Source organism: Mytilus trossulus, chromosome 1 (assembly GCF_036588685.1).
Source record: "Mytilus trossulus isolate FHL-02 chromosome 1, PNRI_Mtr1.1.1.hap1, whole genome shotgun sequence".
NCBI lineage: Eukaryota > Metazoa > Mollusca > Bivalvia > Mytilida > Mytilidae > Mytilus > Mytilus trossulus.
The window spans coordinates 66,913,725-66,940,833 of NC_086373.1; the positions used below are offsets into that span (position 1 = coordinate 66,913,725).

The 27,109-nt window shown below is 31.1% G+C and overlaps 1 protein-coding gene across 4 annotated transcripts in view; it reads left to right on the top strand.

The window, feature by feature from the left end:
* LOC134682914 (EGF domain-specific O-linked N-acetylglucosamine transferase-like) overlaps positions 1 to 27,109 on the top strand; it is a 37,499-nt gene that overhangs the window by 594 nt on the left and 9,796 nt on the right. For 2 of the 4 annotated variants that reach the window (XM_063541855.1, XM_063541844.1), the window contains exons 2-12: positions 8,977 to 9,154; positions 11,756 to 11,853; positions 12,476 to 12,584; positions 14,901 to 15,001; positions 15,617 to 15,721; positions 16,129 to 16,229; positions 21,051 to 21,154; positions 22,302 to 22,394; positions 24,400 to 24,471; positions 25,261 to 25,347; positions 26,505 to 26,573. In XM_063541855.1, the coding sequence (XP_063397925.1) occupies positions 8,977 to 9,154; positions 11,756 to 11,853; positions 12,476 to 12,584; positions 14,901 to 15,001; positions 15,617 to 15,721; positions 16,129 to 16,229; positions 21,051 to 21,154; positions 22,302 to 22,394; positions 24,400 to 24,471; positions 25,261 to 25,347; positions 26,505 to 26,573 (1,117 nt within the window). Of the gene's footprint in view, positions 1 to 176; positions 780 to 3,315; positions 3,399 to 8,976; positions 9,155 to 11,755; positions 11,854 to 12,475; positions 12,585 to 14,900; positions 15,002 to 15,616; positions 15,722 to 16,128; positions 16,230 to 21,050; positions 21,155 to 22,301; positions 22,395 to 24,399; positions 24,472 to 25,260; positions 25,348 to 26,504; positions 26,574 to 27,109 lie in introns of those variants that run through there. The other 2 variants (XM_063541835.1, XM_063541863.1) reach the window with 2 other exon arrangements.

The window sequence follows — 27,109 nt, forward strand, 5'->3', positions numbered from 1 at the left end:
TCATACAAGATAACAATACCGCGTATATAACACTAAAAACCCTTCTTGCAATATTAATTATTATCAAATAGCTAACAGGGATATAAATCTTTAGACTTAAAATCTATATGGTATATCTAAATCACACGAAAGTAGGATCTGAAGACTGTAAGACGAGCTTGACGGACAACTGTATCTTTCCTTGCCATATTTCAACCATTTGAAGTTAACATAGATTTATCATATGGAAAAACATTTGGTGCAGTTTAAAGTATCACTTTAAAATAATTTGAAATATGAACCCGCTCCGCAACTATACACCTTATAGCTAACCACCGGCTTGAACTTTTAGCGCATACAACACTCACTTTTCCATTGTGGCGTCAGATATTTTGTGTTAAGGCGTCAACATTTTTCGGGAACCTGTGTGATATCCAGTAATGGCAGACAAATAGCTTAAGGTGTATTGATAAATGAAATTGTTTTTGCTTCACATCCAGTGGCAAATATTTCATGCATTTTCAGTAGTATAAGTAGTTCACATTATTATGACATCTTGGATGGCTTTTTAATTCTATTGCTTTAATCCCTTCCTGCGACAAGAATATACACAAAATCAAATTCCAATAATACCCTCAGCAAGTGGCATGATTAGCTAACACATATCAATGACTATTTCAGGACAAAAACAATCAAAATTAACAATTACTATAATTGGAATTTTCTGCAAGATATGTATATATATAGGGCTACTGGTTTAGTAAGAAACATGGATGCCTTAGGAAAATGCACACTATAAGGTAAAACCATATTTTGTATATTTAACATGTTTAAGGAATGACTGTAATATTTTTTCTTTCTATGAAGAAATAACATAAAAAATTTGGTGCACACTAATAACGTGCATAGCAGAGTTATTTAACAGTGTGCACCACATTTTTTATGTTATTTCGAATAGACAGAAAAAATATTACAGTCATTTCTTATAATTTAATTCTAAATTCCATTTTAAATCGTTCAAAACCATGAAAAAAACGTTCAAAGACGTCACATAACTAAATTATGTCTATGGGCTGATAACAAAATAACATCAGCCAATAAGAAGACACGTTATATCCAAAATTAAATTCTATATATATACTTGTAGGAACAACTAATGATCGACCCTAATCTAAGACTTTCAAGATGCAAAGGTTATTTAACATGTTGATATCCCAGCACACTGCTGGTCAAGGAATACTAAAGACAAACTTTTTAAAAACTGACAAGTCTAAATAAAATTTTACTAGAGTAGTCTGAAGCATCAGACTAGTGGTTGACTGTGCAGACAGAATTTTAGCAGTTAAGGTTAATTGTTCGATCACTATGAGGGGCCTTGTGGTCAAGTGGTCTAAGTAGTTCTACTATTGTAATCACTAGCCAGTCAACACTGAGGTTGTGAGTTGGAACCTCTCAGGTGCAGGTGCACTTGAATCCAATCTTAAAGTCATATGAAATGAGTGACTGGTGACATGTATAAAAAACATTTGCATCCATTTTTTTAAATTGTGGTTTCATATGACTAATTGACAAGGATTGTCAGTTTTCCTATCGAAGGTCAGTTGTTTTCTCTGGGCACTCTGGTTTCCTCCACTCATAAAACCTTATAAACCACATTGAAATAGCCTAAAAGTTGCTCTTAAAAACAGCATTTAAAACACCAACAATCACCAACAATCAATCACTATGTATTAAAGGATCACTTGAGAAAAATGCACAGGGTTAGGTCATTGAATATGAAATAACATCAATAGTAAATGAATAGCATGTTTTGTTGTGTTTGAAGGGGAATGATTAGTTTGTTAAACATGTTAAATAGACATTCATATATCTGCAGTCATGAATTTGAATAAAATTGCTATTCACCTAAAAAAAGATGGCTACAAATTTATAATATTAATGTTTTATTGACTTATTTCTATACATCATTAAATGAAAAAAATATTTCTTTCCTACTGCCTAATGCTCAAAATGATAATGAAAAATGGGATTATATTAAACTTGCAGATTATTGAGTTATCTCCCCTTGCATACTTTTCATAAAGCATGCCATATGATTTTAGATCCCTAAAGATCATGGGTTGAAGTTGAAATTGTTCTTAGTGTATATGAACAAAAATGTATATCAAGAATAAAAGGGGTAAGCTCTCCATATATTTATAATATAATCCTCTTTTGCATGAATTTTTAAGGTTAACTGGTTCTTACATCATGTACATGTAACTATCACTATTTATAATTTTTGAATTCAAATCTACAAATGCCACCAATTCTTAAATTAAGTAATGCATCATATCAATGGTGAATTATTTTTATTATAATAAAAAAAATCACCACTTTTAGGATTATAATTTATAAAATGTTTAAAAGCACATATTTTGGAGCTGACCACACAATATAGATTAGAAAAAAGTTTCTCTCATATAAAAATAATATAGGATTTTATAAAATAGGCTAAAAGATTTTGAATATTTTTACAGAGTATTTGTTTTACCAACATGACAGATTATGTTCTTGAGGGTAAACAGATAAACATGTATGTAAAATTCTGATTTTATTGATAATTGAGCTTATTCATAATTTGTAGCCCCAAAAAGTTATATATGCTCCTTAAAGTTGAAATTGTAATAATTGTTTCACAGGTAGATTTTTAGAAATAAATCTAGTCTTAGATTTGTACATGAAAGAAACATTTCTGCCATTGTGAAGAATCGTGCAGGATTAACTGCCCCTGCACTTGGTGAAGTCAAGGAAGAATTTCCTTCTTCCTGGGAGGACATTTACATTATTTTTTCTTCAAATAACTAGCAAAAGTTTTAATGAATTATATTCAAAAGCAGTTATTAGGTTGGTCTTTTAAGGTACATAACTCCAGGAAATCTTGAAAATAACTATTTTTTATATTTTTCAAATTTTTGTCAGTTTTCATCACAAAAGTTACTCTTTATAAAAAAAAGGTTTATCCTTGTTTTTTGTGATGTAAACTTTTCTTCAATTTAAAACCTAAAATAAATTGTTTTTTTAAATCATTGTAAATACAAAATTAAAGTTATGTAAACAGAATGAATTGACAGATGATACTGTATATAAGACTAAATGTGTATCTCTGATTATGGTTAGATATTTTTGCTTTTTTAAATACATTTGTAACACATTTTCTAAATGTCCATGTTGACCTCGATGATATAAATATGACTTTCTGATATATATGTATTTCATTAAATCTATAAATGTGTTTACTCCTTATTGGTTGTTAGGATATCAAAGCAATTAGAATTTAATCAGTTTCCTTTAAGTTGACTAGACACTGGGTGTTTTTAAACTTTTCTTTGACTTTATGACATATATCTACTTTGCACAACTAATTTCCGATATTTGAGGTAAGTTGCATTCCATTTATGCAATTAAATCATAAATCTAGTGTTACTTTTATTGATTTAATGTTATAGATATTTTTTATCATTTGAACTATAATTATACAGAATTTTATAGATTCAAATTTTCAACACATATCAGTTGGAATAAGAAGTACTTCCCTTAGGGTAGACATGATACAAGAATGAATAGATATATAGGGTACAATCTATTGGCCCAGACATTAAGTAAGGATACCTATCGACATGCCTATGGTATTTTTATGCTCCGTGGAGGGGGGGTCCCACTTTCTTTCAATTAAAAGAGGGACGAAAGATACCAAAGGGACAGTCAAACTCATACTTGGTAATTTTTGTCCCCAGTAAAAATCACTCTTAAATGCCTTAGTAGGCTTTTTGAGTTAGAATTGATATTTCTCTTAGTTTTTTTTTTTTAAATTAGAATCAAACTGGGTAATGTTTAATTCATTTAAATCACTTGTTAGTTTCTAGTAAAAATAATTCTTGGTGTTTTTGTTCATATAACTTCATGTATTTTGGGTACATTGTAGCTTTGTTTTCAGTCAAAATCCTACATCATGGTTCAGTGTTCTCCCCAGGATTTTTGGATAGCACCAGGGTAACGCGTGACGAAATGAATTTTACAATATTTTGTGTCGCGTTGCGTCGCTTATTATTTTCTTGTTGGTTTTTGTCATTACCTTTTTGCCTTTGTTTTGTTTACTGTGGTACTGTGTTGTATGGACTTTGGGTCAGAACATTATTGGTAGAAAAAGTAAATCAATAAAAGTTTGTATACTTTAATATATTTGAAAAAGAAAAGAAAGCACAATTAGTCTTTAAACTAAAGTCACTTCTTGTATTTGAATCAAGCCATTTTGTCCCAATACTTGTAGTTTTACTACACATTTCCTATGTTAGATTTGACCAATGACAATGAACTTTGAACAAGATTAATTTTTGTTACAGAACCTTCAGTAAATTGAAAACTACTTTCCATACTTTATTTCAATTGTATAAGTGGTTTATTTTTTTTTTTATCATTATATAAGTGGTTTAGGCACAAAAAGCTTTTCTATCCATGACCAATTGAAAAATATATTTAATATAAAATGACAAAATGTCTGTGTATCAATAGAGGTATCATTCTCTAAAATAATTTGCAAAACATTTTTGTTGGTATGTTCTAAGAATTTTTGTATCCTTAATTTAACATTCTAATATAATTTTGCATTCAATTTGTACTTTATTTTAATTTTCAATGAGAAATTATATGTGAGGAGCATTTATTTGTAATAAGCAAAATCAGGGGAAATAACTCCACAATTAATTTCTATAACAGTCAAATTATTTTGACTAAAGACTGGCGTAAAAGAGTTCATTCACAAATGTCTGCTTGTCCCCTATTACAAGTCTGTTATTAAAATTATGATCTCTTAATTAATTAAAACACAAGAGAATCATGTACATCGATTAAATCCAATCGTCAATGTTAACCTCAACAGGTAAATCGATCACGTGGTGTAAACAATCTACCAGTCAATACTGGATTAAACTGGTTAGAACTGGTCAATTTTCATGTAAAATTTTAACCCTCACTGAAAGTTGAAGTCATTTGAAACTTTACCGATTTTATACGAATTTTTTACCGAAAACTTTAGCACCACGGAGAAAAATTATACATCGCGGCAAGAACGATACCACCGCGGTAGAAAATTATACATCGCGGGCCCGTGGTCCTTTAAGGGCCTGGGGAGAACACTGATGGTTATAGTTTTTTTTTTATTCGATTAAAATTACTCTTGGTAGATATTTAGGCAGATGTGTTGTGAGTGCCAATGAGACAACTCTCTATCCAAATAACAATTTAAAAAAGTAAACCATTATAGGTCAATGTACGGCCTTCAACACAGAGCCTTGGCTTACAACGAACACAAGCTATAAAGGGCCCGAAAATTACTAGTGTAAAAACCATTCAAATGACTCTGGGTAGTATTATATCTATAATATATATATAGTAATATATGGGGATTCACTCTGGAATACCTCTTTTTACTTTCAATAAATACATGTATGAACGGAGTATGATAAGACAATTATTATATAAGATAAGACATGGAAGATTAGGTCATAAATCAGAGTGTTATCACTCTAAGATTTGTCTAGTTTAGTAAAATGGGAAGAGGATTGGCAAATGAATTTTAATCCTGAGAAGTGTTATGTAATTCATATTTCTAAAAAAAGTAAACCTTCCACTTTTGATTATATATTGCATAATCATATTTTAGAAGCAGTAAAAGACAGTAAATATTTAGGCGTAACTATAAGCCATGATCTTGATTAGGGAACACATATAAACAATATTACTTGTAAGGCAAATAAAACCTTAGGTTTTCTTCGTAGGAACTTAAAAAACTGCACACATAAGGTTAAAAACCTTACGTACACATCACTTGTCCGTCCGGTCGTCGAATACTCTTCCCCTGTCTTGGATCCGTACAAAAAACAACACATCGCTCAGGTTGAGCAGGTACAGCGTAAGGCAGCCAGGTTTGTCTTCAATGATTATAAAGACAGATCACCTGGAGCAGTTTCAAAATTTAATAAAATCATTGGAATTAAGAAGGAAAAAGGCTAGATTAACTATGCTGTATAAAATAAATTGGGGGTTAGTTGAAGTTCCTAAGGACAACTTAACAATATCTGATGGACACACTAGGGGGAAACATAAATTTAGGCAAATATCAGCAAATGAAGATTTCTTTAAATTTTCATTTTATCCTCGCACTATTTCGGACTGGAACTCACTACCTGAAGCAATAGGTATGTCTGACACCCTGGAATCCTTCAAAAGTGGCATATCCACTCTAACATTTTAAGGATCCACAGCAACTTATTAAACTTTAAAGCCACTGTACATAATGTATATATGTTATTGATAACGATTTTTCTTTGTCATATTATTTTTTAAATTAAGTCCATATGTACATAGCACACAAGTTCGGGGAAGTTTTACACTCCTACCTAGGAGTCTACTCCCGTATTCGGAAGAAGAAGAAGAAGAAGAAGAAATCACCAGGAAACAGACATACCATTTCTTTATCAATGTGATTCCCCTTTTATTTAAATTTTTAACAAAAATGAAATTTTGCATATTGTTATGCAATTACATGTTCAAATGTATTTGTACCTAATTCAAAAATTAATTGAATAAAAACAAATTAATTATGTTCAAGTGGTCTGGATTTCTAGAGTACAAAATAAATATATGGAACCTCTTATTTCTTGCATTTAAATGTGGTTGGGTTAGCTCCCCTACATCAAATCATATTGGCCAATGCAGTGAAGAGCAGTTTAAGGCAGATGCATACATTTTGTTAACAAAACTAACTCTTAAATCATGGAAATAGATAAATAAATGTACCTGCAATATTTGACATAAAATAAACTTTAACATCTAACTTTGTTTGAAAACATCAGACTCTTAAAAGAAAAAGATCTAATGCAAAGATGAATGTGGTCCATTCTCTTTGTGAAAACATGTATCAAATTGATAAATGCAGTAATTTTGTAAATCTTTTATCTGTTTTCTTTTTTTACAACAAACTACATGCATAAATTGCTTTATGAACGTGTGTACATTTGGCTTAATGGTTAAGTTAACCTAATAAAACAAGCAATACAAATGTAGTTTTAGTTTTCTGATGACATCATGAAAAATAGCGGGATCATACATGTTTGGTTTGATTTACTTCATCATGTTTATTTTGAATGCAAGCAACAAAAGTATTTTGTGTGCATAAAACTTCATTTTACAATCCAGATTAGCAGAATGATGAAGTTTTGTCTTGAGCCCATTTCTCAAAATTAATTATATTTTACCACTGCCGTTTACAACATGTTAATATACCATGTATATAATATTGATCAACTGTATTTGAGTCATCTTAACCTACATATACAGCTTGAGTGATTAATCATTTTCTCTGTTCAATATTGTAGAGGAATGCATGATGACTTATTGATATACAATAATAGAAGCTGTGGTATGATTGCCAATGAGATAGCTCCCCACAAGAGACCAAATGACAGAGTCATTAACATCTATTGATCACTGTACTGCCTCTAACAATGAGCAAAGCCCATGCAGCATAATGAAGGAAACACTAGTATATTACACAGCTACAAGAGAAAACCACTGAATTACAGGCTCCTCACTTGGGACAAACATATACAGGTCTAGGATGTGGCAGGGTTGAATTGTTTTGAAGAGTCCTACCCTCCCTTTACCTGAGACAGTGGGACAACAGTACAAAATGATTGAAATTTTACCACTACATTCATTGATCATCTTGTAAAAAAATGACTTAGCGAAAATTTTAATCATCCTGACCTACATGTTATGCATGACAGGTGTGTCATAACTCTTAAGTTAAGTATTTAGGTCAAGCAAGTGGTATCTAGCTTTTTCATATTTTTTTCTTGACATAACATCATTACGGTAGTAACTTGTGGAATATATGTAAACCAACTTATTTTTACGAGTTTTGCAGGTGGATGAATAATTGGGTTTAAAAGCGTTGTGTACTTTTTAAACTTAGAGCTTAATCGAAATTAATACTCAAACAAAATTCAAGATAATCATCAAAATCAATCCCTTAGAAATTGGCTTGAAAGGACAAAATGCAAGAGTTGGTTCACAGTATTCAAAACAGCTAAAGGACCTTAGCTATAGTGCACAGGTCATACCATGGAAAAATTAAGCCTGAGCTTAGTCCAGGGGCTGTTTTGTCAGACAAGCTGGGGCCTTGGGATGTTCAGGTTGTCTGGTAAAACAGCCATTGGACATCAGATTAAACTCAGACTCGGTAGAATTTTACAGAGAACCAGACACATTATTTATATGGCCTAACATGCACCACAAGCTGTCAATAAAACACATTTTAATTAATAGACGAAAGACATTGCACTCTAGTTACAGTGCATATAAACGTACTTTAAATTGCTCACAGTAATTTGCAAAATATTTTATGTTACATGCTTCTGAAGGTTTAAGTTTTAAATCACCAAACTTCAGAAAGATAGTTGAACCATCTCTTGCCTTCAGCTTTTTCTCAGTATTTATGATCATCATAACAGTAGTAATATAATTCTGCATTTGAGTCATAATTCTTACGGAGACATTACTTATTACTTATCGAGATAGCTCCAAGACAAAGTCATAACATTTATCATTGAAAGAGGGTTGAATAAGGGTACTTTGCTTTCTTTTAACCTCTTTTCGTCCCCATTTATTAAAAATAATTCACTTCTGTGAAAGAAGAAATATTGCATTTCTTTTTTAAGATTAATGCAGGCCAATTTTTTTTTTTTAATTTTGACTAACATCTATCTTTAGTTTGTAACAACCTATATTGTAAAATTTTAAACTTTAACTCCTTAAAATGCACCTTACTAAATAATAGAATTTGCTAATGCAGCAATAACCATGTGCTTGCCTATAAAATCACAATTTTATGTAATTGTACACATTTCTTAGTTCAAGTGATTAAAAATACACATGTACCATATATATTTCTTCTAGGATGAAAAGTCATGATGTAGATCTAAAGAGTATATACTTGTTCATCTTAACAGTCGATGCAGTCATCTGTTTTAGCTGGAATACATTAAATCTACCAGAGGAACACATTCCTTATTTTTTCAACAATAATCCTGATATTAAAGAAGAATGCAAAAGAGATGAAAAATGTCCATTTCAGGTGAGTCCTTATTTTAAATTTTGATTATTTAAAGTTTTTGGCAATGTTTGACTTAATTTCTTATTAAATTTGGAATAGATTTCCAGATTGGTTCAGTACATTCAGTATACCTGTATCTATCTAGTATCATCCATTAAAATCCAATTTATTATTATGCTTTAATTATTATAGCATGTATATGCATAATCTTTGCCATGGAAACGAGTTTCAAATTTTAATGAGGTAGTATTATCATGACTATTTCATGTATTTAAAACATGTATAATCTGTTTTATATTTTATTACCTCATATTGATGCATGTATTGATGATGAAAATATTGAATAGAAGGAAGAAAACGTCAGCAGAGGTCACAAATTAAAAGAGTGTAAGAATTCCCTGATCATTAATAGATTATCCCTATAAATCTTATCCTGTAATAAGGTCATAATCTAATAATACATGTACATTGATTTTACCTTTAAATTCCGGTTTATGTAGGTGTAAAAGGTTAGAACGAGTTCAGATATAAACATTGTCAGGTCAATGAGAGGTTATTTCTATTGATAACAAAACTTGTCATAATATGACTAATTGTTTATTTTATTATCCATGTATGTCCGTTGTTTCCTAATTGAGACCTTTTAGACTGAAAAGAAATAATTTGATGAACATTTATTTTGAATTCCATAAAACGATACTAAAAACAAATATGAAAACTCCATTTATAACATACTGTTTTTGCTTTGAATTTGTTCATGAATGTGATTTTGAGTCTTTATATCTAGAGAAAAATCATTTTATTCAATTTTACACAATTTTTTCAGTTTTTTTTGTTTACATAATTTGTACATTTAAAAAAAAAATAATCTGATGTTGAAAAGGGCTCAGATAAAAGGTAAGTTTTCAAAGATATTTAATTTATCAAGTGGTTGAACACAAGTCCATTTTGGCATTACAATTCAGGAGCTCTTTGAAAATTTAAAAAAACATATATATATAATTATGTCAATCATCAACATGTATCATGTGTATGTGGAATGCATGGAATGAATTATGGCTAAAAATGATTTTTGAGATTGATTGTAAAGTCTGCTTTATGTCCAGTGACAAATATTTCATGCATATTCATGAGGAGAATAAACTAACAATTTATACATATCAATTGTATAAAAACACCAATTTTCACTGCCAGTGGAGAGGAGTATGTTGGATAGACAGTTTGCTATGTTACAGACTCCTCAAAGAGTCATCCACAAGGCATCTGACTTAAAGTCTTAATTCTGACCAATTGTTGACTGATCTTTTGTGCATTCTGAAGGTCCCTCTTTTATAAAGTGTAATTTTAACTGCTTGATGATAGAATGCAAGAACTAAACAAATTTCATTAGCCCAATTCAATCATTGCAGGATTTCTTTAAGATAGGGATTCTTTATAAATTCTTTCATTTAAAAATATAAAAGGAGTTGTCTAAATGGGTAGGGCCCTGTTTGCCCCTCTAATATTCAGAAACTTTTTTTTCTAAATGATAAGTGTTTAAAGTTGATGCATAAACAAGTGAAAAAGTGACACAAAAAAAAAGAATGTTTTTTTTTAAAACATAGAGACTTTAATAGATGGCCAAAAACAGAAATTTTAGTGAATTTATACAAAATCTTCAAGCACCATTTAGGTTCAGGAAACATGGAGCTTGAGCATGGTGCACATGTTCAAGTCTGAAAGGATACTTTAGATAATTAACGTATAGAATGTAAATTTGAAGACACTTTTGTGTCCTTGCAAACATGTGCTATGTACCCTGTCCTAAAAACTATACAGTTTAAATTGGCCTTTTTGAATTGAACTTGGTGGGAAATTGAAATTTCTGATAATCTGAAATATATAAGTGAAAAATGATGATTTTTATATACATGAACAACAAAAAGTCCTATTTATACCTGGAGTTGTTATGTGGTTTTGATCTTACAGGATATATATAGCACTGAACAGTAAGTTGAATATCAATAAAGTTTGATATGTCTACTGCTACTAGTTTCTCTCAAGGGGTCATGGTTAATATTGACAGTATTGGCTTACTCACAGTGTTTAAGACAATTTGTTATTATACTTGGGGACATGTACTTAAATCATGTAAATAAAATGCATAGAGTAAAAAATCTTTATGAAAAAAACTTTGAATGTCTGTCTGTCTGTCTGTCTGTCATTTCCATAACAAATAATCAGCTTGTAATTATTAATGTTTTATTTAATATATGTTGTATGGGTTGTTGAATGATTTGATCCGGCATGCAGTCACTTAGTCTGTTTGGAAAAAAAACACCTTATAATTAATTATACAAGTACCAACTGAGGATTGAATTTTTTGCAGTATAATTCTCAGCTTCTGTTTTAAGGAAAGATAATATATTTAATATTATTGAGTTCTGTACAGATCACTGACATGCACCTAGCACTCAGTCTGGTTTAATCACACCACATGTTGTGTCAGTATCAAGTCAGCCATCTTTTTTATTTTTTCATTTTTGGGATATATCTTCATATTCTGCTTTCTTGTTTATTTAGTTGTAAAGAAATCAATATACAATGTATAACAAATTAATTTGTGATCTGTTATGTTTTTAGGACAGTTTATTGATTCAGAAGTGTTGGGGATATGAGGAGAAATGTCCCTCAAATCAGAGAATGATTGCTCCATCTTGCCCAGGAGGAAGTCGAGGATGGTAGGTATTCACTTTTGTGACATCAGATTACTTATTTGTTTCTTCCATTAAAGAGGGGGGATAGGACCTTTATCAGGACTCGGGGATCTGGTCTTTTTAAGCTCGGGATTTCGGGATTGACCCTTTCGTGATCCAGGAATCCTTTTTTTCGGATTCGGGACGTCAGGTTTTACTTTACTTAAATTCGGGACCTCAGGATTTCATTTTATAAATCCGGGAATTCGGGATCAGGACCCCTCCTACTCCCCCCTCATTAAAGATTTAATCAATTTTATTTTTTTAAGTAAAGAATATCCCAGGGATTGCAATTTTCATGGATATTTGATTTTGTGTAAGTATGTATACAAGCCAGAAGAAAATGGTTAAACATTTAAGTTTGTGGTTGACCTTCACCCCCAAAGTCCATTAAAATTATTTCCACAAGTGAACCTTTAGATATCATAGTTATATTGTGATGAATATTTTTTAGTGGTGAGGTTAAGATACTTTACTGGTATCATAAGAAACTGTACAATATACTGGTACCATAAGAAACTGTACAATATACTGGTACCATAAGAAACTGTACAATATACTGGTACCATAAGAAACTATTCATTGTAAAGTTTTTACTTTTTTCCAGGGCAAAAGATAAAGCAACACAAGTTCATGAGTTTTGGAAGGCAGCAGACTTTGGTTACATGAAGGAGAGGAAAAATGAGCTTAAAGTTATCTGTCAGCCTGAAAGTGAGGTACTGACTTTCGGTAAATATTCTGGCTTGAATTTTAGGTCATTATAAGTAGAATGTACATCCAAATAGGGAGGTTGACTTGGCTAAGAGGATATCTTGTTTTTTTTACATATTTAATTTTGTGGTTTTGTCAAAATCCGCAAACAGGCCAGTAGTAAATGTGTCATTATTTATCATTTATTTTTGTGGTTCACCTGTATCAACAAAGTCCATGAAAATCGGTATCCAATGAATGATAATGAATCAGCAGTAAATGTACACTATTGGATGTTATAGACCATGAACAGATAATAATTACAACAGTTTCACTTTCCCTGATAATGAATTCTCTAGATTCACATTAACTGAATTAAATGTGTTAAAAAGCACTGTTGACAAGTTTTCTCATCTTTCTATCTGAAAGGTCAACAATCATGCTCACTGAAAGGTCAAACATAAGCAACCATAATTCTCACTGAAAGGTCACCCATTCTTCTTACCTAAAAGTCAACAATAGGTCCATGAAAGGGCAATCATTGTTCTCATTGAAAGGTCAATCTTCTCACTGTAGGTTGAACTTTCCCCTCTCACTGAAAGGTAAACAATAGGTCTCAGAAAGGTCAATTATATTCTCATTGAAAGGTCAATCATTCTTCTCACTGCAGTGTGAACTATACCCTCTCATTGAAAGGTCAACCATTCTTCTTACTGAAAGGTCAACCATTCTTCTTACTGAAAGGTCAACAATAGGTCTCTGAAAAGTCAGTCGTCGTTCTCACTTAAAAATCTTGGCAAGGAATAAATGAAGACATATGTACAAAACAGGCATCTTATAATTTCGTACATCTACCATGTATAACATTTGGTCTCAGTTTGAAATGTGGCAATCATACCACATATTATTTGATATATTTGTACATAAAGGGTTAAGTCAGAATAGACCGTTGCATACAAAAAAATAGGTCAGAATAATGCTGAAAGATTTTGTTTCAAAGCTTCAAGACCTTTAGTTATGTCATTCTTAAAACTGTGCCAGTAACATTCAACAGTTTTTATAAAGGAGTGATAAATTTTGTAAAAATACTTTAACATTTTTTTAAATGAAAAAAAAAAATGTGATAATCCTGACCATATGGTCATTAACCTTTATGAGACGGTAAACTTTCTGTTTCAAAAAAGCTCAAAGACCTTTAATATTGTGTTATTGTTAGAACTGTGTCAGTGACATTCAACATCCTTGATAAAGAGTTAATACATTGTGTAAAAATATCCTTATATTCCTGCTGATTTCTTTCTGAAAATGTTATGGAAATTCTTATTGGGGGCTGGCTGCTGCTTATAATTTTGTCAAGTATCACCTTCATTAGTTTTGATGGGTTTTAAAGTGACAAAGTTACAAAACCCCTGAACCCTATCTGCCATTGGTGTGGCTATAAAAAATATAAAAAACATTCCAAGTGAATTTAAAGATGGCTGCAACCATTGACAATGCCTAAGTTTAGATAACATTTATTTCCATCAAACAAGGGCACTAATTATATTTCTTGAATTTTTTTTTTTTATGTTAAGTATATTTTATAGATTTATGAAAATGTTGAACCAGGCCTGGCCTTTCAAATCTATGACCTAATTTAAATTTTGAAATTCACGTCATCTTTACAAGACGAGACATTTTCTGTGACATTTTAGATTTTCACCCAATTTATTGACAAAAAATTAATATTAACACTTATTCAGCCTATGGAGTCTATTATCATGATTATCTTATGAATTTCCACTTCCCATTAACCTATACATGTTTTAAAATTATTGTGACATATTAAAATACCGTAGTTCTTTTGCTAAATCAGGACCAAGAAATTTTTGAATGACCATTTTCTTAAAAATTTTGCTCTGTCTTCATTGTCTTCAAATTAATGAAAATGCCAGTGTGAAAAGGGATATGATTTTCCTGGATCCAAAATTTTCAATAAAATTTAGCAAAAAAAACAAACTAGTTTAGATATATTGAGATGTGATGTTATTATGGATGAGACAAGTTATGATAAAGTCTAATTGACATTAATGGTCACTGTATGACCTAACCAAATGAACAAACCCATACCTTTCAGTGAACTGTAAAATAATAGCAAACAATTCAAAGCAAAAACCAGCCTTCTTATTTATACTACATCAATAAACAGAAAAACAATTACCAGTATTGAAGAGAGCAAACAATGACAATGAATTACAGATTTGGGACAGTCACAAAAGTCTTAACATTCATAAAAAAAGCATCTTCAATGAAATTTGGACAAACAATAAAAATGCTTATGTGTGGTATTTTATCAATTTTAGGAGGATTCTCTCTTAGAATGTTCAAGATATACGCGTTACTGTAGAGCTAAAAACCTCTACCTTGATTTTACCAATGCTCATCTGAAACAGGGAAATGAAAGGTAAATATTTTGACAGTATTTAAACTAATAAATGAGATGTATTCCTTTATGCAATTTAAAAGGAATAAATAAAGGGGGTCTCATTGGGGGGTTCTGATCCCGGATCCTGCTTATTGTTTTGTCAGATTCCCGTATCCTGCTTACACTATGTACGTAAGCAATTCTCATTTTTTTGTCATTTCCCGGGTCCCGCTAGACCTCATTTCCTGTTTTCACGACACAATAATTTGACTTTCACGTGTCACACTTACAAAAAATCAGCAATCCCGGATCACGCTTAGACCCCAATGAGACCCACAATAAACAATGAGATAGAGAGATATATGTAAAATAAAAGGTGGAAGAAACTCATAAGTCAAAGAAAGCTTGACCAACACAATCATGGCAAAACAAAAACCAACAACAATTCAAACAACAATCTGAACAGACTACAAAACACAATATCAAAACTTAAAAGTTCACAACATGAAAAATAGGGGGTGGGGTCTGTCATTGAGACAGAATCCTAACAACTTGAAGTTGCAATAAAGACTTTCGTTGGAAAAAGTAAAAAAAAGGGTAGTCAAATTTTTTTTTTAATTGATAATTAAATGTTTGTTTTGCTTTTTTTTTTAGATTTCGTGAAGATGTGTTCAAAGATGGAGAGATAGGGGGGAAGTGTAAATTGAACCAAGCTCTACTGAGGGAGCAAAGTGAACATAAAAGTCCCTTACAATCATGGTACAATGTTTTTCTTTTTAAAATGCCTTTCATATAAAATAAAAATGCTTTCAAAAACTGTTTTTACTCTTTGCATTCAATTGAAAACATTAAATTAACTGCAAGTCTATCAGCAGCCTGACTACTTGAGAATTCCAGTTGATATTGTGTTTATAGACTAAATGTACTTACAAGTTTTAAGTTTTTTAATTTTTTTAATTTTGTATTAATTTAAACATATTGTATTTGATGAAATATGCTTAAGGGATGAGACACTAGTTTGTCAAACTAGGAAATGTGTTCAACATATATGTGGACTATATTTCTTAGGTAAGGAGAACACATCAATCATTTTTTTAAATATTACAGACTCTTTGTGCCTTTTATTTTATACCAGAATATATAAAACAATGTACCTCTTGTTTCAGGTATGCAGAATTAGAACATTATACGTCCTTACCATTCCATCCAGAAAACAAATGTGATATTACCATAGATAAACCATCCATACTCATTAAATTAGACGCAGGTACGAATTGGATTAGTTTTAGAAGGGGTATTTTAAGTCTTTCATATTTTTTTAGAAGTATATTTTCATAAATCTGTTTACCATTTGAAAAAATACCTTTTCTTTAAAAGTGTGATTTAAGCAATCCTTGATATTGTCACACCAGTTATGAATACATTGGATCATTCTAAGCCTCTGTTTTAAAGTATTACCCTCTTTAAAGGGAAATCACACTATTTGTACTACTAATAATAAATCATTGAAATTTACCATGTAGAAAGATCATACTTATTACAATATTTTAGGCGAAAAAAAAATTGGGGTCACCGATGTTATTTTCGAGATATGACGTCATCAAAAAGTAAAGAATCGCGTTATACCGAAATATAGAAATAGCGCTCTAAGTTGCTAATTGAAGGCAAAATTATTGAAAAACTATGTTTTACTGGTAAAACTAAAACAGTCAATTGTAACTTTTACATGATAAACATTTATTTTTCTCATTTTCCTTATTTTTCAAGGCCTTTGAACGTTTCCCGCCGTTTTAAATTTCGATTTATTAAAGATTTTTCTCTAAATAAAAAAAATCTACTAATGTTTTTTCCTTCAAACTTCTGCATAAGTTGCAGGTTCAGGGGAGATTTTAAAACCATAAATAAAAATGGGGGGTCACCGATGTTTTTAATCCGCTAAATCGGAAACAATCTAATTATCGATTTTTGGCGGGAACTATAACTGACGTTATAGAACGACGTTGCTAGCACAGGAGCATTTCTTATCAATCTATCGAAACGTTTAACATTAGATACAGTAACATTTTATTATAAAGTAATTGTCAAAGTTGAAGTCATCTACATTTTTTTATTGCATTTGTTGTATAGGGAAACCGATTGTCTGCCTCATGCCGTATTAAAGAAATACTTTACGGCTTGTAGAAAAAAGAATCTTTTACTTCGGAAGACTGAAGAACGGACTGAAAGTAACACATTTCATTTAGACTACAAACAGAATAAATTCACTAAATTGTATATTCGCACCGGGAAGATAAAACCTTATATGCCGTGTCTAAAAATCCACAGACTCGACACTTTAAAAAATAGCCCTTAATGACACCATTTTCGGAAGAAATTTGAAATTGTTTAACATTTCCGTAATTACATAACGCTAAAAATGTATATAAATATATATAATCAAACCAAATTAAGTTCGACTTACAGGTAAATTTTTAGTTCGAGTTTTATTTTGAGTCCGCATTTATTCCAGTTTGATTTCTAGTTAAAGCTAGAGTTACTCTTAGAAACTTCCGAGTTATACTGTTAAATAGAGTAAAACTTCTGGACAGAGTACATACACATTTTGAGATCCGCTTAAATAAAGAGTAAGAAATATTGCAGTTTCTATTTTCTGTAGGTGCAACTCTCTTTCTTTGAATGTATATTCTTTTATCACATTTATCTTTCATTATGGTATATGTACTTTTTCTTGCCAATACTGATTAATGATAGTATTTGAAAATAACTGATTGAATCGGTGTGTCAATTTAAGCACTCTCTGCTATATCATATTGTCTTTTTTTTAAAGAACCAAAAATTGAGGGGTTAATCAGCTACCTTTGTATTACAAAACTAGTTGTCATTTTCAGTCATGGTCGGAATCCGACAATCTGACTGTATCACTATCGACAGGCAAGTGATCACATTTGGATCTGAACTAGCATTACTAATTTTTTTTTTCATTGTTTTCACGAATTTTGCAAAATTTTCAGTGGCGAACATTACATGATCATCAGCACAAAACTTTTGTCTATATGAGTGGAATATTCCTTCTCCAGACGGACCATTAGTGTGTTGGTTACAGTAAAGCAGTACTCTGTGAGACATGTAACTCTAAACAAATTCATGTGTGTGTGTGTGTGTGACTATTAAAGCCAAATGTATAGTACGTGTTAAATTTGTATACCCCCGTGTACAGGACGTACATGTATTATGGTATACCGTTGTCCGTCCGTCCGTCGTACCATCCGTCCGTCCGTCGTCAACATGTCGTACGTTTTAACCAATTGACATAAAACTTTGGTGATTATTTTGTATCTATTGGCGTGAGCTTCCTTTCGTTTCTTATGAATTTTAGATTTTATGTTTCCGAGTTATAGGGTTTTACAATTAAAAAGGTGTTTTTTTCAGTTTTAGGACAATAACTCAATAAGTGCTTTCAGCAGTTTTCATGAAACTTTAGTGCATTGTTCATATCGATTGATGTAAGCTCCCTTTATAATTTTATAGATTTTCGATTTTACGATTCCGAGATATGGGGTTTTATTCATTAAAAAGGGGGGATTTTCCAGTTTTCGTACGCTAACTTTTAGATGCTTTTATCATTGTTCATACAACTTGATAACTTGTTTCTATCTATTGATGTAAATTCCGTTTTGATTTTCATTAATTTCTTATATGACATTGAGAAGTAATGAATTTCTCTGAAATTGTACCACAAGGTTTCATATCACAAATTGAGGTTGGGGGTACATGTAATTGCTCCAATACTTTTTTACTGCACATTTTTGAAATTTCATTTTTTTTTTTAAATATGTCAAGAAGAATTAATCTCCAATTGTACAATAGTTTTTTAAGACCTTCGACCATATTTATTTTGTGTCAGAAACCTATATTATGTCAAAAATTTGATCACAGTCCAAATTTAGTATATATATCAAGCTTGGATATTGTTTCCAAACGTGCCAAAACTGTTCAACCTCTTCGGGCGTATCAGGCGGCGCTCAGCGTAGCATTTTATTGTTTTTGGTGTAGGTGATCAATAGAACCAAAATATATAACTATGCATAGTGTTTGATATTCCCAGATTATTTGACGTCTAGCGGCCTTATTTTTAACTTGCTGGTCCTACAGTTCGCTAATGAAAGTTTGAAGAAATACTACAAAATATGATGTTTTTAGTGTCCAAATTATGTTAGCCTGAACAAAGCATCAAAGAGAGATTTGGTATCATGTACAATACTATACGGTGCTAAATGTTCTTTTATTTAGACAGCCAGCAACCGATGTAAAATATGGATGATTTTCGTTATTTTATTAACGTTTTGAATTGAATATTTCAATAAATATGATGACTCTACAAATCACTTGTTTTCATTGACCCCCCTTCCCCTCTCAAAAAAAAAGTGAGAGACATTAGATGTTAAAGAAACATTCGTGAAAGATGGACGACATTTGAATAATTTCTGTCGTCACATGTGAAATAAATAACGATTTCAAATAGTACTTCACACACAATTTACGTCCAGTGGCAAGTTTAATGCATACAAGTATTCAGAACTAGAACATATTAATTTTGACCCTGCTTTGTATTAACCCGACAGGCTGCGCCGGATAAATATAAATGTGAAATGAGATTTTTGATGAATTATTTATACATGTAGTATAGAAAACTATAGTTATGACGTTTCATGCATGTGATATGAAAACTGTCGAAACTCATTGTTCCTATTTACAACCCTCTGTTGGACTGAAAACTACAGATTCCGAAAGTTGTACGCTTACATGCTGCTACTCTTAGTCTATTTGTACCTCCTTTCCACTCCGAAAATATACCATGAACTCTACATACCGCATCGCGACGATCGCTGCCAAAGAAAAATATTTTTCACCGACTTCGTTTTCGAGAAAATGAGAAATTGGTCCGAGAAGGTACTAAATTATATTGAATATGCTATGAGTTTCCTTTGTTCTTAGTGTTGATTATGCATGCATGATGATTAGGTGTTTTGTATTGATATGTTCTTTTTATCATAAGGGTCTGGATAGAGGGTCATTCATTTATCAATATTTATTTTGTGTTACCAATATGTTTTATTCTTCATATTTAAGCTTCATTCTCTAATCTTCTGTTTTTTTGCCTTTTATTCTGCAGTATTTGCCCATTATTCTGTATTCCGTAAATTTACCCTAATACAATCAGACCCTCTTTTATGGACACGTATTTTTAATTTAATTTTAACAGTTGTAAAAAATATGATATATTCATTATCATTTCTCCTGCTTTAGTGGAACGTCCATTCGAGCGGCTCGCTATTTTTTTAAATTAGCAACATTTACGACGGACACGAAAACGGCGACGTCATAATATAGTTACGACACTATAGCGGCGCCGATAGCGATGCGTATAAACAATAGTGTGATTTCCCTTTAAGGTTCCAGTGACTGACCTACAAAAGTTGAGTGATACATTTAACCTTGCATTTAAATTAATGTATTGGAGAGTTCTTAAAAATATTACAGAATGAAAGAGGCCATTACATGAATTATTATGTATTAGAATTGTTGAATTTATCCCATAATTCACATTTAAATGTGAAGGGTTATTTTGGTTCAAGGTGACCAACATATATGTTGAATTTGTTTCTCTTCACCAAAAGTCATTTGAGTCATAAAGACATATTAGTTTATACTAGCAATTAGCCAAAAATTGTTCTAACAACTGATAAACACTTATTTTTCTTTTATAATGTTTGCAAATATTGTTAATTTGAAACTACATTTGAAAATTCCTGTACCAAGTTAGGAATATGACAGTTCTTGTCTATTTGTTTTTGATATGTTTTGTTGTTTGATTTTACCATGTGATTATGGACTTTCCGATTGGATTTTCCTCTGAGTTCAGTATTTTTGTGAATGTACTTTTTATTGTACATGCTAATGTTTTCAAATACTGTACATGCTATCTATCCCACTTCTAATTTAAATGATCCAGTAAAAATTAAAGGCTCAACCTCATTTAATTTACTACATTTATGAGTCTGTAAATTATTTTTTTTCTCATTTCCAGGAGTGAACCTTTATCATCATTTCTGTGATTTTGTGAATATTTATGCAGCACAACATGTAAACAACTCATTTTCTACAGATGTAAATATTGTTATGTGGGATACTGTAAGTACATGTACTAATATAAATCCATGAAAAGACAAAAGAAAAAATATGTAAACATCTGTTTTCTTTAATGCATAGATTTGCATGATGAAATGAAAAGATATCTAATAACACTGGTACTATATATCATCTTGCAATACATGAGGTGTAAGGTTAAGCTATACACTCAAATTCTCAACTGTCACTAGATTACTTGATTTGAGAGCCCATATAGGTCTTTTATGTATATTGAATTGACACACTCTGTCACTAGTTTTACATTCCTTAAAAGTATTGTATCTGGCTCATTTCCTTTTGTTTCCCTGTGAAAAAAGATAATTTGGTCATAATTTTTTTTTTTTGGGGGGGGGGGGGGGGGGGGGTGTTGTATAATGCTATGGAATCTATGATTTTTTTAAAGAAGGATCATTACCACCTAAGAAGGTTGGGATTAGTTTTGGCGATTATGGTCCGAACTATTTAGAAATTAGGGGTCCTGAAGGGGCCAAAAACAAGCATTTTTCTAATTTCAGGATAATAAAGTGTGTATAAATATTTCAATTGCTCTGAAATTGCACCATGATGTTTAATACCACAAGTAAAAGATTGGGATTCATTATGGGGGTTATGGTGCCAACAGTTTAGAAATAAAGGGCCAAAAACAAGCATTTTTGTAGTTTCTGGACAATAACTTGATTGTCAGGATATAGATCTCTCAGACATTGTACCACAAGGTTTCATATCACAAAGGGAAGGCTGGTATTGAGTTTGGGGGTAATTGACCTAAACATTCAGGAATTAAGGGTAACTAAAATAAGGGCCTAAAACAACCATTTTTTCAAGTTTCCAGACAATAACTTGTGATTAAGTATATGGATCTTTCTGTGTTAGAAACCTATATTATGACCAAAAAATGATCACAATCCAGTTAAACAGTATCAAGCTTGAAAACTGTGTCCAAATTTGCCCAAACTGTTCAGGATTTGACCTCTGCAGTCATATCAGGCTGCCCTCAGCGAAGCATTTTATTATAATATATTATAAATAAAAATTGTTGAGGACGATAATTTTTCTCTATTAGCATGATTAGTTGATTTATAATTTCAGAGTGATTTAATTTATCTAGTTTTCTTTGATGTAACATGAAAGGCAATTGTTTATATTTCAGAGTGATTTAATTTATCGAGATTTCTTTGATGTGACATGGAAGGCATTTACAGATTATCCCGTCCTTCGTCTAAGTCAGTATGATGGTAAGAAGGTTAGTTGTAATATAATCAATCAGTTACCCAGTATTTGTTTTATCTTGTTAATTTATATTTAAATTCTAATTCGTAAACTCAAACGAACATAAAATATTTATCAAATAACCACAAACTCTTACATGGGAGACGCCACTTGCAGAGACAAGCGCACATTTTATTATAAATATAATATGAGTATAATATTGTTGAAAGTTCATATAAATATATAGCTATTAAGCAGCTGGTACTGGTTTCCCCATACTTGTGGTCCACAAATCTGAAAATAAATAATATGATTAATAATATTATTTATTTTGCAAAATGCTACTGTACACTTTGACTGCAATGGCTCGAATGACTTTAAACCACCTGAGTTCACTCGTGCATGAACTCAATATCCTAATCGAACCGACCTTACTATAATTAACCAAACACGTGTTAACTATAAACAACAACTTTACATGTTCGATTTTGTACAACTTTGATAAATACATAGGTATAGAGCCATTTGACTTGTGTTGTGAAGTTGCTTTTAAAAAAAATAGTTAAAAGATATTATGTAAAAAAATAAGTTTCACAAGCAATTTATTTAGTATATATATTCATTAGATAAGATATAGCTAGAATATGTCAAGTTTAGATCTTCAACATTTTGTATACAAGTGCAAAAATAATTAAAAAAAAATGGTCGTATATTGGTATTTCATCGTCGTTGTCGTCGTCATCACCTTCAGCGTCGTCTGAAGAGGGATGATTTCTGGATAAAAACTTTAGTATAAGTAAATAGAAATCAATAAAATTGTTACACAAGGTTTATAACCACTACAGGAAGGTTGGGATTGATTTTTGGAGTTTTGGTCCCAACAGTTTAGGAATTAGGGGCCAAAAGAGTCCAAAATTAAACTTTGTTTGATCTCATCAATCATTGAATTATCGGGGTTCTTTGATATGCCAAATCTAATGTGTATTAAGATTCTTAAATTTTGGTCCCATGTTCAAATTAGTCTTTTTTAAGGTCCAAAGGGTCCAAAATTAAAATTAGTTTGATTTTAACAAAAAATGAAATCTTGGGGTTCTTTGATATGCTGAATCTAAACATGTACTTAGATTTTTGATTATGGGCCAAGTTTTCAAGATGGTCCAAATTGGGGTTCAAAATTAAACTTGTTTGATTTCAACAAATAATGAATATGTGGAGTTCTTTGATATGCTGAATCTAACCATGTAATTAGATTTTTGATATTTTGAGACCTTTACCAACTTGGTCCACATTGAGTTCTAAAGGGTCCAAAAATTCATCAAAAAATTAATTCTTTGGGTTCTTTGATTTGCTTAATCTAACCATTTATTTAGATTTTGGATATTGGACCATAATAGGTAAATGTCCAATTTAAATTTTTTAAGTTCTTAGACCACATTCATTCTGTCTCAGAAACCTATTCTTTGTCAACTATTTAATCACAATCCAAATTAAGAGCCATATCAAGCTTGAATGTTGTGTCCATACTTGCTGTTCAGGTTTCGATTTCTGCGGTCATGTCAAACAGAGCATCTGATGTGTTTTTTTTAAATAGGGCAACAAAATTTCAGCTGAAAAAGGGCTTAATGTGGAAAAGGGCTGTATTTAGTTTAAAACATAACTTATTGACAGATTTTCTCACAAGAGGACAATTGTAATATTTTCAAGATGCCAATTCTTTAATAAAATTCTGTTGTAGCAGTAGATATATTTCAACAGCGAACAACATTATTTTTGAAACTCAATGTCCATCAATAAATCAGAATGGTTTACCCCTTGTTAATTTCATTCGTGAAAACTGGGTGACACATCATGGATTTATTCTATTATTAGGAATAAGAATGATTTTTTTTTCTTCTTTTCCTTGCTTGTTAAATTATATGAGCAATAGGACTTCATTGTAAATAGATAACCCAGTTCAACAAAAATGCATGAATCACCTGTGATTTCATTGTACACAAGCATTTGCATTATTTTACTAAATTTCAATTATGTTATTTCAGGTGTGCTTCAAAGATGCAGTTTTTTCTTTATTACCTAGAATGAGATATGGATTATATTACAATATGCCATTGGTATGTATTTTTAGATATGGATTATATTACAATATGCCATTGGTACGTATTATTGTTTAGCTTTCTACTGTCATCTATTCTTTGACCTAAGAGGTATTTTTACCTGAAAATTTCTCTAAATTGCAAAAACAAAAATAATAACAAAAGAGAGTTGAAAGATATCAAAGGAATATCCAAACTCATAACTGGAAAACAGACAATCAATGACATGGAAAAAGAAAGAAAAAACTACACAAAACAAAACATAGAAAAGTGATGACTGAGCAATGTAAACCCCACCAAAAACTGGGGTTGATCTCAGGTGCCCTGAAAGGGAAAGCAGAATATCTGCTCTACAAGTGGCACACATCACATTTAAGTGGTTTTTTTTTAGTATATATTCACTATGATTGTCTGATAGCACAACATTTTCTGCAATCGTTTTGATTATCTTTTATTTTTTACACATGTGTTTACAGCTGTTTATGGAATAATTGATGTCTGCACAAATGTAGATTATCATGCTTACATTCACATTCATGTGCAATGCATTGTTTCAAAGTATGAAGATTTGTTCTTTCAAGAAAATATAAAATGAATTGATTTCAGAGAAAAATTTGGCACACAATCAGCTTTATTTATATTGGTGAATCAAGTTTACATATGCACTAGAAAACATTTTTATTGGAAATAATTGAGTTTTCAACTATGAATTATGCAATTTTAAGAGGTTGGAGTTCTGTTTGATTTTTTTTTAGGCATTTGACATGTTTAATGTGATTGTCAGAAATTTCTTTCATACTTTTATAGATTCCTGGTTGCCATAGTAGCAGTTTTTTCAGAGCATTTAATCAGCATTTGATGCACAGACTAGATGTCCAACAAGAGGGTCCCTTGGTAAGTATAAGGCAGTGATTTGTTCTCTATGCATTGTGTTGTATTTTTAGGAAATATAAAATTTACAAAAGCATTACAGCGGATTCCATTGAGTGTGTAGCCAAAGGTAATATCTTTGGTTAGCTAGCTTGTTTGCTGAACCGTGAAGTCATTGTTAGGTTAGGTAAACTACCCTACTTTATAAATAGACTAGTCGGACAGAAAACCAATCAATTTATCTGTTGGACTATGCTACTTTGAAAGGAGGTTAGTATACCTGACCCTATAATGACTTCATGGTTCAGCTAACAAGCAAGGTAACCAAAGATAGAACCTTTGGCTACACACTCAATGGAATCCACTGTAATTGATTGATTTTTTAAGCTTACTGAACAGCGAATTGCAAATATTTATGCATATTCAGGTCAGGAACAGTATTGACCCATGACACCAAACATAGACCTTTGGAAGTGTTAAATAAATGAACCAATTATACATGAAATGTCATCTTGGTTGGGTTGTATGTTCAAATGTTACTGTAAAAGTAAATAAAACAAGTTTTTGAGTCAATTGAAATTATTATTTTGTTTCAAATTCTGTTAAGAAGAATATAAATGAATATAAGAAATGTGATAACAGCATCCACAATGACCACAAATCAAGAAATAACAATATACTATGGATTCATTTATTTCGTTGGTACCAATTTTCGTGGATAAAGAAAAACTTGTATGTTCTGACATGGATATTTGATTTTGTGTTTTTCTGTTGAGGTCTGCATGCAAGCCTATAGAAAATGAGTAATTTGTTGAACATTTAATTTCCTGGTTTACTAATACCCACAAAATCCACAAATATTGGTATCCAACAAATAACAAATAATAATGAATCCACAGTATAAAGAAATATAAATAGGTCAACAAGCATTAAAAATTTGAAAAACAAAGGATACTATATAAGTTTTGAACCCACCTTATTGTGGTCTTTTAGCTTACTGTGGATTCATCAACTGAGAAATCCATAAAATTGGTATCCCACTAATCATAATGAATTCCGCAGTAGTTGAATTAATCGTTTATAGCTGTAATCTTTTTCCACCCTTCTACACCTACAAATGAAATATTGATTCTAAAAGGTATGAATGCAGCATCAATACATTTGCACTTCATTTATTTCAGGAAGAGAAAATAAGGGTTACACTTTTATCAAGAAGTACAAAATACAGGAAGATTCTAAATGAGGTCCAGGTAAGTTAAAAAAAAAATATTTGAAGGATGTTTGTTTAATACTTTTGTTCAAAATAACCAGCTTTTTACAAGAAAGTTATATAAATAAAGGATAGAAAAAAGACGAAAAAAATGAAGGAGTCTGTGTGCTTGTTTTCAAGATATAAGCCATTGAAAACTTGACAAGAACTGTTTCTCTCTAGATATTTCATATGTTTGATTTTGGCACCTTTTTTCTTTTTTTCTTTTTTTTCTAAAACTGTGCAAAAAATAGCAAGGATTAAATAATATTTTCAAAACCATCAATTGACTCCTTATAAGAGTTGTAACCCTTTGATGATGTTTTTGACCATTTTTTTGCATTTTTTGCCTTATATCTTAAAACTATAATGTACAGATAGAAATGCCTGTACCAAGTCAGGAATATGACAGTTCTTGTCTATTCATTTTGATGCGTTTTGTTATTTGATTTTGCCATGTGATTATGGACTTTCCGTATTGATTTTCCTCTGAGTTCAGTATTTTTGTGATTTTACTTTTTATTGACATCATAATTA